We start from the raw sequence: 13,536 nt of genomic DNA on the forward strand, positions 1-13,536 counted from the left end.
CGTGATCCTGATCAGGTGGGTGGAAAAAAAACCCTCAGCTTGACTGCCAGGTGGAGCAAAGCCTTCGGGAATCCCGGGAAAAATAGATGTTAAGTCACATCCCCCCCCAAACACAGCAAATAAAACATGATAAATGAAAGCATGTCGAGCATGAAACGGCGACGGTTCGAGTCCCAGCTGACAGCAGATCAGGTAGGACTTGTTTTCTGGGATCGTCATGAAGATTTATTGAAAACCTGCAGCTTCCGGGTCTCAGGATGAAGGATGGAGGAGAAAATAAAAAAAGGAGGAAGTTTTTGATCTTTTAAAAACACATGTAGAATCAGAAATTCAGCTTATATTGTTTTTAACCTTAGAAAAACCGCTATGTTGTCAGTTTCTTTCATTGATTTTCGATTCAATTGACAAAAGTAGTCTGCATAAGTGTACTACAAGTATTCTTAGTTGTGCTATCTTAGATGACCCCCCCCCCCTCCCCCTTCCATTGACGTGTTCTCCCTACCATGACAAAGGTGGATAAAGGTGGAAAGATTTCATGTAATCCATGGACACCAGTGAAGATCACAAATCATTGAAGAAAAAAGGTTCAGAGCACTGTCTAGTGGGTCTAGATGACCCAATTCCCAACGTTAAAGTGCCTGGGATAGCACAAGGGTTACATACTAAAGGTGAGACAGTATATTTAAAGATTACTCTTTACATACTATCTATATTATATTATAAACTCAAAATGTTCCAGTTTAGTCTGTAGTAGTATTCTGTTAGTATACGTCCTACACAACATGTCTATAGTATACATGTATGTGTATATATATATATATATATATATATATATATATATATATATATATATATATATATATATATATATATATATATATATATATATATATATATATAAATATATTGTCTTTTTTTTCATTCTTATATTGTTATGCTACCGAAGACAATTGAAAAAATTATCAAATTAACTTTGAAAGCAGAAGAAATGTGATCTTGTTTTTGTTTTTTCAGGGTTATTCTTATACTTAAGGGTACTTCTAAACTTTAGGAGTACTACTTTTTTGCTAAAGCTAGATCAATAGAAACTTAAATATATATTCTTTGAAAAAAGTAGTAAATATTAAATGTACTTCAATATAAGTATAGCAGGGATACTATAAACCATGAAAGTGGAGAGTAGGACGAATACTACCTGAATACTATTTTGGACCAAGACTTTTAGGTTTACAAGTACATAAAAAGTCAACTTCAGGTATTCTTCATTCCTTTTAGTATTATGTACTTGTAGTACCTATTTTTTACTGAAGTTAGATTTGTTGATAGGAATTTTCCGTAACGTCAGTTTTGTTGGCATTACATAACTTTTACATATGGATTTGGAAATTCATGAATTTATAAAGTCCTCAAATCTTCAGCTCATCATCCTAAAAGTTTTCTTCTTCTTCTGGTGACGCTTCTGTACATTTACAGTCATTTTCCCGCCTCTCTGGTGTCTGTTTAGATTTTATTCTCTGAAACCTTTTGGAGTTTTGGGGGTAAAAGGGGTTGTTTTAAGCTCAATCAGTACTTATAAACAATGTCTGAGTGTTTGAGGTCAGTTTGGATCAAAGTGGCCAAAACTTCAAGTCTATAGTTGCTGAAAAGTGAAGAAGATCGTCCCCTCTGGGTTTGTTTTGGTGCTGCATTTTTTAAAAATGTGCTTAACGGTGATCTGAAGGAAGGTCCAGTGTTGGATCTGACTCTGAGGGACCGGCAGACCGGCTCAAACCGGCTGATTTGAAATGGAAGTCTGGCTTTCTCTGGGACTTTTCCAGGCTGGACAGGAGACGAGCCTGCGGGCGGCATCTGTCTTCTCTTAGCTGGGGATGAAAGCGCGAGGCTGGAGCTCCGACCGGACCTGAGTCCAGGTCCCGAAGCCTCAGTCACGGCAGAGGGTCTGGGGGTTTCTGGCGTCTCCTCAGATCTGACCGCTCTTGGAGTCTGAGGATGAATTTGGATCATTAGGAGCTCCTTTGATGCTGATCTCAGAGAGAAAACAAAGGCTGGTGTGTTGAGAGGACGTCTGATCTGAATCTGGTGACATCATTCGCTCCAAAGCTACTCCTTCCTGAAAGTTACTCTGATGTTTTGGAGGCGCAGCAGACGGCGGCGGCGGCGCGTCATCTGATGCTGCTGCTGATCATCCCAGTGATGCTGGCGAGCCGCGTGACAGCAGCTGACTCCCACAGAGGACGTGGGATTGGTCATCACGTCTGTCAGACGTTTAGCTTTTGGTTTCTCTGATCAAAACGCTGCCGTTGTGCCTTTGAGCCCAAACATCCAGATGTTTTCTGAGTCAGAAGGTCGGGAGCAGCTTCAGGGTTAATGGATGGCTTTTTTTTTTTTTTTTGGGAGGAAGAATGGGGGCCCCCCCCCTCATCTCTTTGGAGTGTAAAAACTGAACTCCCCCCCTCCCCCCTTATATGGTGTTTCCCTGCCAGCGGTGGGAGGGGGGAGAGAGGTGGGAGATATTTTCACAGGACGTGATGGCTGGAGAGCAGCCGGAGCAGCGCGATGTGGCGGCCGGAGTCAGCCGGGGGGAGCTTTAGGCCATCGATCTGCGGGGGGGGGCTGGGAGGCGCGGTGAGGATGAGGAGGCACCACCTGAGAGTCAGGTAAACGCACAGAGAAGTTCTGCTTTCAGAGGGTTCTGGAGAGCAGACGCTGCGGGTTGGAGCCCCTGCAGGGTTTCGGTGGTGGCGGGGAAAAAGTTGCAAAAGTAATCGGATACACGTGGAAGTACTTCTACGGGAGGGGAAAAAAAGTACAACCTTTTGGCTCGACTTGTCGTAGAAAAAATCAGGATGTTAGGATTTACATTTGACAGAAATTGAAGTTTAAAAGAGGGTTTTATCTCAATGTAATCGACAAAGACAATATTTGTGAACAGAATTTATGACATTCTTCAGCAAAAAGTGTTTGGAAAGTTGTGAGATTCTGAGCTAAACTGTCTGAACTTTGGGACCAGCTGAAGGAATCCTGTTTTTATCAAAAACTGTGTCAAATGTTCGTAACCTTTAGTCGATTTCCACACAAGTGACCTAATATGTCCGTTTATCCCATGTTATTTTTGAAGATAAGTCCACATTCTGTACAAATATATATAATAAGCCCATATTACTACACCGTCACCGCCGTGTTTAACAGTATATTGGTTCATTCTTTACCAAACTTGATGGTCACTGGTCCAAAGTTTCTAAAAGGTTCTGGTTGGAGAGCAGACGCTGCCGCTCGGAGCTTCGACTGGATTCAGAAAAATATCACCAAAATACTCTGATACACCTGATACGTTTGAGAAGTGAATGATTGGATAAGTTATGCATCCTAATGTAATCAGCAAAAAAATATATTTACAAACATCATTTATGACCTAAAACGTGTCTGAACGTTTTTAATTCCTTCTAGCAGAACGTTAAAGGTGATTATTAAATGAACACTTGAGTTTGGAAATTTAGGGATTTTTTTATTAAATTAAGATATGATTCTGCAAACAGCGACTAAGGGAATCCTGTTTTTGGTTTTTTATCAAAAACACTCCAAACTGTGTAAAATGTTTGGAACATTTAGTTGATCTTTAGACTAATGACCAAATATATAAGTTAATTAACTTTTTTTTTGAAGTGGAGTCTGAATCCTTTAGGCAACACCCCACATCACTACACCACCACCACCGTGCTCAGACATTAAGGAGGTTAACTCTTCACCAAAGTTTCGTAAGGGTTCTGGTTTATTTGAGGGACTCTTTTACTTAGAGTTTAGTACTTTAGTACTTTTTACTTATACTGTCTGAGGCTTGTAGAGTCTGAGATGACAATCAGAAACTAAACCATCTGAACCCAGAATGAAACTCCTGGATTTTTTTCTTCTTTTAACAAGTAAATAATCATTTTCACAACAGTATTATGAATATTGTTTTGAAGTGGACTCCAAAAGAGGTTTAACCCTTGTGATATCCTAGGCACTTTAACATTGGGAGTTGGGTCATCTAGACCCACTAGACAGTGCTCTGAACCTTTTTTCTTCAATGATTTGTGATCTTCACTGGTGTCCATGGATTACATGAAATCTTTCCACCTTTATCCACCTTTGTCATGGTAGGGAGAACACCTCAATGGAAGGGGGGGGGGGGGGGGTCATCTAAGATAGCACAAGGTTTACAAAGGTATATGGGTGTTTTCACTTAAATCTGGACATGAGTAAATCTATACCCTCTCTGAGAGACATTTGACTTTATTAAACCCACTGGTGGGATTTTTCAGGGAAGGCCTTGTTTTTCCAGTTACTTAAAAAAAAAGACAGATAACGTTTGTTTTCTGATGCGGTACGCAAGCCTCATATGACCACTTCCTCCTCCGTCACCGATACGTGGGTAGTATTCTATAAATACCAACCTCAACCGTTCACATGAGTGAAAGCGGCTAAAAAAAGGTTTGGAGGGAAACGGCTCAGACATGTGACCTTTTTCTAGATTTTCTGCTGGAACTGGGAGAAGGGAGGCTTCAAAGGTGAAGAAGTTTCCCCGGAAGCGGACGGTTTCAGTTTGTGATTCCTGATAAAAAACGTTCCGTGAAGCGACTGATGGGAGGAACGTGGATGTTTTGGGAATGATCTAAACATTTAAAGTCTCCCTCCAGACTTGGGGGCAGATGTCAGGAGTTGTTTTTGTGGAAACATTGGTTGAAGTTTGTTTATCGGCTTCTATTCTCACTAGAAAAAAAGAATTAAGGAAGCAACGAGCACAGATTTTTATATTTTGGTCATGACTCGTCAAAGTCACCTGTTTAGAAGTATCTCCCATAGATAAATATTTGCTGAGTCATGTTTCTGAGTGACTCGTTGTGCAGCCTAAAAGCATGAAAAGAGAAAGCCCCTTTTGTGCTTGTAGGGCAGAAATAGCACCATGAAAGGTCGGCAGTGTCACGCCGTAGGTAGCGCCGGCTTCCTTCCCTTTTCAGGATGCTTCCTGCATTTCTCTGAGTCTGACTCGTCTGGCTCTCTGTGCTGCAGCACCATGGCCGCCCTCCAGCTGCTCTTCCTGCCGTTGGTCAGCTGCATGGCGGCGTCTGCGCATCCCCCAGGACGCCTCCCTCCGTGCCAAGTCGTAAGTATGCTCTGCGTTTAAAAAAAAAAAAACAACCCTTTTTAATGATCTAATCTGACTTCTTTAACGGGTTAGGATGGGTTGCCCATGGCAACCAACTTGCATTCCCTTGTTTCCTCCCTACTGTAAACCTCTTCTGCGCTGCAGTCACGCACTTTCAAAGATGCGCCTCACGCTGCATCATCGGGTCTTGAGGGGTTTTTGTCACGTCGGGGGAAAGAGCCGTCTTCACGACAAAGAATCACAGCTGCGGCTCCACAGGTGGTCGTTCGTTCAGCTCTTAAGGTTTCTTTGAGCAGAAATATCTGCACTCAGAGTTTCCTGACGGCTAAACGCTCCTTCCTCCACCAACGGTCAGTTATTTCCTGCAGCAGCTCGCCGCTGAAGTCCGGTCGGCAAATGTTACTCAGACTAAGAAGCTCTGCTAACCCAAAGCTGCAGATTTTTTCTGTAATTGTTTGTGGATATATTTTTTAGATAAAACACTCAACAGGTACTATGGATCTGAGATGGGATGAATTATTTCCAAAAACATCTCAAAGTTGTTTATTAAAGAATACATAAATTAGAGCAAAAATCAAATAAAGCAGCGATATCTCTCCCCCCCCCCCCCCCTTTAATTTCAAGTAGAAGTAAATAAAGATGTGAAATCGACTGTAGAAGTCCTTCCGTCTGATGGAAATGTCCCCGCTTCCTCTGTGTTTCAGTCTGAACAGAAATGAGGGCAAATATTCTTGGGGGATATTTGCTCCTCGCCGTCTCTTTTTCCTCCTGTGGGGAGGGGGGGGGCAGTGTCATCTTCATCACCGTTTTGGTTTTTGTTTTCCTTCTGAACGGCTTGCAGTGAAGGAAGTCCTTTAGCCTGAATTCAGGTGAAGAAACATCATTAATTCTCATGTGGTTTGCAGATTTTAGATCAGCTGGACTCAAAAACGTATTAAAAACTTGTAGATATTTTTAAAATATATTTTTCTGGTTAAATTTCTCCAAAACCCAGATCATGTCGACTGACCTGTTTTCTGCTGGTTTTTACCACCACCGGTACTTTTTTTTTAAAGGAAAAAGCGTCTTTTCAGTGACTATATATAAAGTTGCTTTCTGTACTTTTTACATTTTTTTCTCCTTGAAGAAATGAAGTTTTGTCAAATTATTTTATGGTCGTCTGCTTCAAAATAGACGTTCTTGTCTTACTTTTTGCCGTTTCGGTTCATCTTTGAGACCGTCTGAGATCTTTCCTGTGTTCTAGTCTGGCGGCACATAAATCCAAATTCCCCTTAAGGAGCATTTGGATCCAACTCACTGTCTGGAACACCCCCCCCCCGCCAAAGGAGAGCCACGGATCTGATAAGTTGTTCCGGAAATTCACAGGAAAGATTCTGTGACCCCCGCAGCCAAAAACGCAGAAACAATTCATGCGATTCTTGCTATTTTAAAACTTTTTTAATGAATATATGACAATTAATCAAAAGAACTTTCATTTGAACCCGTCCAGATTTTGGGTCATTTTGATTGGAGACAATATTATCTGTCGAATGATTGGTTTGGATTACATTTGGACTCCTGGATGGGCCGCTTTCATGACACACAGATGATATATTATGTCATTATGAACATTTTTCTGGTTGTTAACATACCAAAAAATATCATGGCATGATTGTTGTAGAAACAGTAAATGGGTTTTCCGGGGCACAAACTGGTTCTTTTGGGTTCTTTGGACAACTTTTTGAGATAATAGAACTCAATTCTTTAACTGCAAGACGAAGTTCAGCACAGAAATACAAGAAACTGGATCTGAGATTTGAAGTAAAGCGTGTCTTCTAGAAACTGTTGACTTTTTAGATTTCTAAATATACACTTTACTGCATCTCCAGCTTATTTCAACTACTGAAATGACTTGTTTTGACTTTGAGACTGGAGGGTTGAGACTTGGACGATGAATTTCCCTCCAAGTTGCAGTTGCATAGACTAATGGAGACGGTCAGGAACAGTGAGATGTGAAGCTGATGCTCTAAAACTTTGAGTTCATGGTCTTAGATTTATTTTATTTCATTTATATTTCACTAACAGGCCAAAGCCCATTAATAGGTGAATTTATTGAGTAAAATCACAGAATTTTCATATAAATATATCAAATTAAGATAATAAAATGGTAAATATAATAAAATAAATTTGGTTTGTTACAAACAATTCTAATGCTAAACTACTTTACATCAGAAAAATTGCATAATAAATATGGTTTACTTCCTGCTCTTGACCTATAGGGGGCGACTCCTCTGGTTGTTTATTTACTTAACCAGTTTAGTTTTGTTGTTGTTTTTTTTGTAAGTGTTGTGTTTGGATTTAAATCATTGATCACTTTTAGGGCAAAACAAATATTTTGACAATTTTTTAACTGCAAACTACATAAAGTAAGCTTCAGTTTCATTTTGGTTTTCTAAAACCTCGAGTAAAAACCTTCTCAGTTTGTCACGAAAGCCAAACATTCAACAGTGAATTTCCCCGTTTGCTTTTCACCTGAGTTCTGTTTAGTTTCACCGAGCAGCCAAAACCAAACTCCAACCTCTACAGCCCCCGTTTGTGTGATGAAGAGCAGCTTCCACATGAAGTAAACAGCATCTCCACCAGGCAGAGGAGATGGCGCTGATAACACCCAGGCTCTCGTCTGATTGGCCGCTCGGACTCCAATAACAGACGGATGATGTTTTAACACTCCAGTGAAAAGAAAACATCTTATGTTTGTTTACAGCCGCAGCGATATGCCCTTCCAGCGAGCCGCAAGCATGCCAAGCAGCTTAATGTTCTCTGCTTTGGAGAACACAGAGGAGGAGGCAGTTTTATGGGCTGTTTTTGGACACATGCTCTCCCTGCCATCTGGTTCCTGTTACTAACTTCACTTGATAACTTAAATACTGGAATTTATTACAGAAGAAAGGCTGAGAAAATGACAGAATGTGCTAATAACAATTATGAAATGCTTTTTCTTTGCCAAAGTCTACCGAGTCTCTTTGGTTCTCAATAACTGATCTTTCAGATAAAGGGTTGGAGCGTCAGTGGTCTCGTTGGCAAACATGCGGTGACTCACAAAGCCGGCGTCCTTGTTTAGCTGCTCGGTTGGTGTCAGGAAATCCGGCTGCGTGCCGCTGTAATCACGCTGGTGCGTTTGTCTTTGTTCTCAGGTCCAGATGGACGTGTTTTGCAGCAATCTGAGACTCCGAGGGGTTCCCGTCAACCTTCCTCGTGGCGTCCAAACGCTGGACCTTTCACGGAACCAGGTGCAGAACCTCAGTCGGGAGACTCTGGGCTTCCACACTGGTTTCCATCGCCTGAATCTACATGCCAACAAGATCCACTTCATCCAGCCGGGCCTCTTCAAAGACATGCCGGACCTGCGGGTCTTAGACCTCTCCAGGAATCATCTAAGCGTTTTTGCAGTTTCCAAAGTAAATGTTGGACCTCTTTACGCACTTAAGTCTCTAGATCTTTCAGGTAACGGGTTTTACACGGGAATGTCAGACTCTTTCCTGGCCGACTCCCCGTCACTGGAAAGTGTTTCTTTGAGTGACAACAGCATCACAAAAGTAACACAAGACACCTTCAGAGGATTGTTGTCCCTGAAGAAAATCAATCTCCACAATAACGTCATCCTGGAGATTGAAGACGGCGCTTTTGACTTTCTGCAGAACCTGACGGAACTGGACCTGTCCAAGAACTCCATCACCTGCATCAAAGACTTCAATCTGAACACCCTGAAGGTTCTGAATCTCTCCAAGAACAGTCTGGAGGATTTTCAAAGCGCATCTCCAGACATCGACTTTGAACTTGTCTCCCTTGATCTGAGTGAAAACAAAATACTTTACTTCCCTCTTCTTCCAAAGAAAAACGTCCTGGAGCACCTGGACATTTCCCGGAACCGCATTCAGACAGTCACAGAAAGTCTGGAGAAGCAGACACACTTGTCCTTTGAAAAGCTGAGATACCTGGACATGAGCTACAACAACCTGAAAGACATACCTGAGAGGTTTTTTCGCTGCATGACTTCCCTTGAGATCCTGAACATGAGCCATAACTGCATCAGCTCGTTTTCCATCACCAATGAAAGTGTGCTGCAGAAGGCCAAGGTCATAAACCTCAGCTATAACTCTCTGCAGAGTCTACATTTGAAGAAAAACACACTGCAGTACCTGAGAAAGCTTTACTTACAAGGAAATGACCTCAAAATGCTTGACCAGCAAATATTTCAGAGCCTTCCAAACATCCGACACCTGCAGCTGCAGGAGAACAACCTCAGAATCTGCTCCTCTGATGAAGACCAGCAGGATCCTCCTGGTTGTGTGTTTTTTCACTCCATTCACAGCTTGCGGTTCCTGAATATCTCTGAAAATAATCTAAGGACTTTGCCCTCAAAGGCCTTCGAGAACACACCTCTGAGGTTCTTGGACTTGTCCCTGAACCCTGGTTTGGATATGCAGAAAGGCTCCCTTTATGGTCTGGAAGACTCCTTGGCTTACCTTCTTCTGAAGGAAAGCAACCTGTCCAGCCTGAACACAGAGCTGTCCTCTCTGAGGAGCCTCAGACACGTCGATCTGTCCACCAACCAGCTGGACAGTCTACCCTTGCTAAACAAGGAGTCTTCCATCGAGTCCTTGAACCTACAGAACAACAACCTGGTCACCCTGGACCAAAACACCATTGTGGACCTGGAGCGCTCACTAAAGACCCTCTACATGGGCTCCAACCCTCTGAGCTGCTGCGAAAACCTCGGCTTCCTGCACATTGTGAGGCACTCCACAGTCACCGTCCCTGATTTAGAAATGGTCACCTGCAGCCACCAGGACCATTCAGAGCCCGTAAACATCGGAAAGGTGACCCAGGAGATGTGCCGCGGACCATATGTCCCAAACTACACAACCGTCATCGTAGTGATGGTGGTGATTTTAATGCTCATGTTGGGGCTGCTGGTTAAGTGCTGCCATTTAAGGAGACAGAAGCACAGCAGAAGGTTCAGTGCGTGAACGTCTTGGACATGAAAGTCCGAAGATGAGTTTGGAGGCTAGTGCTACTTCTGGTTTTGGATTCCTTTGAGTATCCACTACAGACAGCAGACACTGACTGGCACAGTTGACCAGATGAGTGTTGAAATTCCTGTGAACCAGACAAACTGATGAAGCAAGCACCTCTGGAAAAATGAGGCTCGTAAAGAGGAAAAGCAGCTGTGAGGTTGAGTACAAGAACCATTTGGGTTGTTGGAGGTTAGTTTTCTGCTTAACCCTGGTGCTATCTTAGATGACCCCACCCTTACATTGACGTGTTCTCCCTACCATGACAAAGGTGGATAAAGGTGGAAAGATTTCATGTAATCCATGGACACCAGTGAAGATCCCAAATCATTGAAGAAAAAAGGTTCAGGGCACTGTCTAGTGGGTCTAGATGACCCCACTCCCAATGTTAAAGTGCCCAGGATAGCACAAGGGTTACACACACCGTCATGCCAGAAGCAGCAGTGTTACATTAGATGTCATACCAAGCCACCTGCCTCACACAAAACTGTTGAATGTAAAAGGACATATTCACACTAACATCAGATGCTTTCAACTGTTTCTGGAAAGGTTGTGTTTACATAAAGTTTGATCAATTTGGTAAATTATTTTTGCAGTGCAGAATCATAGACAGGAGCCCAGGTGTGTCTTATAGTATAGGAACGTCATTGTCGTGCGTGTGGTAATTGTATTATTGTATTCCTGAGGCTTATGGAAGTTACACGCACTTATGACGTACGGATGATGCTGTTGCAGGGTGTCCTCGTGCCACTCTAGTCGTCAGTAAGTTGCGAGTACTGGTTCCTTGATGACCATGCGCAAATGTTGCACGCAGTGTTCACGTAATATGTAAATGCCCGTGGGACGCCCGTAGGATGTCCACAACCTACACTCTAATTGTCTGTGGGCTGATCATCTCATTCAACAGGTTTTGAGGGGTTTAAACAATGAAAAATCCATACAACATGCTTGCATCTCCCCTATTTCACACTCAGGTGTTGCATAAGTGTTCATAGACCTGTTGCTTGCAGCATGCCAATAGAGCAAAAATGGTCCTGAATTTTTTTGCTCTACGTGTTCACTGAGAGCTCTACAACTTTGATATTATGTGCGGGCCACCTGTGTACAGGTTTGTCCATACTTCACCCGCAGACAGCTCGTATCTACCCGTAAGGGGCAGGTATGACTAAGGCTTTAGCACACAGACAGGAGTTTGGTCCACCACCTGAATCCACCTGTGTAACTCCTCTGGTGAAGATCAGAAGTTGAGAAGAAGCTGGACTGAAGGGAAGTCAGTGAACGCCCCGCTGTGGTCCCTTCATGGACTGTTTATCAGGGTTCCATTATGTCCTCCACAAAGACAGGGGGGACCCTTGGGAAGATTTGACCCTGGGAAAGAACATTTGTAGTGCAGGCAATGTGACGCCAGCTGCTGTAAAATTCTTTGGACCATGCAGGACTGGGAATTGAAGAATGACTGCTTTTAAGAGAAGTAGGACAGTTTTTCTCCACTGTTTCCAGTCTTTGTGCTAAACTCATGAAGTTGTGGCTGAACAGATCTTTGAGTGTTCACTGAAGACAAGATAACACAAAATGAAGGCCTTTGACGGTGAAACATTTGTCTGCATCTGAAACAGATTTTTTTAAGCTAAACATGAAGAACACTATGAAGGGTTACAGATTTCTTTTTGATTTTCAAATGTTTATCCAAGCTTTCTATTTAACCTTTTTTCATAATTTGCACTTTAAATAGTCTTTTATTTGTGTAACTGAATTTAACTTTGTAATTTTAACACTAAAAGATGATGTTAAAGTTTTCAATATAATTTATTTTAGTAACTTTTTTATCTGAGCCCTTAGAGGGATTTCATTGTTGACGTGGGGTGTTACTGTGTCCAATAAAAACCCATAAGGGACCAATTTTAACATACAAGGGAAAATATGTTATAATTCATTAAAAACATGAAGTACAGGTCCTCAATGGGCCAGTTTTTGACTGACTGTTTTAAAAGGAATATATCTAGGTCTAGAAAAAGTGATGAAGGAAATGGACGCACTTAAACATTACTAACTTCATGTCGTGGTTTGGTTTTGTTGTTACGTGTTTGTTAAGTGGTGTGTTTTACTTTGATGTGTAGTTTGTCATTTTTAACACGGAAGGAAAATCCTTAGGTTAGCTGCTGCTACGCATTAGCTAACAGGACTTTTTAAATAAACAAACAAACACTGTCTTCTGCCTTTTTATTTGAAGTCATGCATTTTCTTTACTGTTTTTACCAAAAACTTCAAAATAAAATATCCTGTCTGTGGTTTATTGGAGATTCCCGCTTCTATTTCCAATTAAGCTAGTTCGCTTAGCCTAGCTTAGCTGACAATACATTTTACTAGTTAGAAATAAACGATCAAGTTGCTTGGTACAGATAGTGATATTTCAAAATAAATATTTCATTAATTTAACCAAAGCTGCAGCAAGTTAGCTTAGCTAGTTAGCAGCTAGTAACCTCAGCCCAGCTTAGCTAAAAGTACATTTCAATAGATAGTTAGAAAGAATAGAATTGCTTGGTACAGATCTAGTAATATGTTTATCTTTCTGCTAGCAGTGATCAATACTCACCTGATATTCACTACTTTATAAATACCTAAACACTGATAGTAAACTAAGATCAGGAATATTTACTTCTAGAACTTTTTGGAATACAGGTTTACTTCATGATATAGTTTTACTTTTACTTGAGAAAGTAAACAGAATGAGGCAACAGGATTGTTTGGCATTCAGTACATGTTTTCTTTTTTTCCATTTACAAACAAGACTGTAAACAAAAGAAGGTTTTTAACTTTATCTATGTCGCTAACTACAACTGGCCTCACGTGCAGATTTCATTCTGTCAGGTCAGATGTGAAAAAGGTTTTCTGTTTAATGAAAATGGCGAATAACTCATTAGTTTAAATCTAGAAGCTACTTGGGAAACTGACCTGACCTCAGTTATTTTTGCTTTTAAACTTGCTTTAGCAGGTAATTCTAACGGTTGGTAAATAATCAGGAAATGCAAATGGTGAGTTTGGAAACTAAAAATACAAAGAATTAGGTTTGCAGACAATAAAATCAAAGAAATAAAAAATAAATTCATATTGTTACAAAAAAAGAATCTACAATGTATTGAAGAAATTGGAAACAAAAGATACCAAGAAAATGAACCAATGTTGGCGCAAGAAATCTGGAAATAAAGCACAAATTCAAACAACTTATGTTAATCTGCATTGAACAGAAACATAGTGTAGTGCTAATGTGAGACGGGGCCAGATGCGTTTCTGCTCTCCAAATCTCTGTAAAAGGGGTTTAGCCATCCCAGCTGACAA

The 13,536-nt window shown here is 41.3% G+C and overlaps 1 protein-coding gene across 2 annotated transcripts; it reads left to right on the top strand.

Moving 5' to 3' along the window:
- The first annotated feature begins 50 nt into the window (after positions 1–50).
- On the top strand, positions 51–12,408 carry lrrc32 (leucine rich repeat containing 32). Of its 2 annotated transcripts, none has more exons than XM_011483960.4 (3): positions 51–192; positions 5,050–5,143; positions 8,320–12,408. In XM_011483960.4, the coding sequence occupies exons 2-3, from the start codon at positions 5,054–5,056 to the stop codon at positions 10,153–10,155; spliced, it is 1,926 nt and encodes a 641-aa protein (XP_011482262.1). In that variant the 5' UTR covers positions 51–192; positions 5,050–5,053; the 3' UTR covers positions 10,156–12,408. The 2 variants fall into 2 exon arrangements, with proteins under 2 accessions (XP_011482262.1, XP_004076894.2); XM_004076846.5 differs by lacking the exon at positions 51–192 and adding an exon at positions 2,431–2,657.
- Positions 12,409–13,536: the final 1,128 nt, after the last annotated feature.

Source organism: Oryzias latipes, chromosome 14, assembly GCF_053564925.1.
Source record: "Oryzias latipes strain Hd-rR chromosome 14, Olatipes_Hd-rR_3.1".
NCBI classification, from domain to species: domain Eukaryota; kingdom Metazoa; phylum Chordata; class Actinopteri; order Beloniformes; family Adrianichthyidae; genus Oryzias; species Oryzias latipes.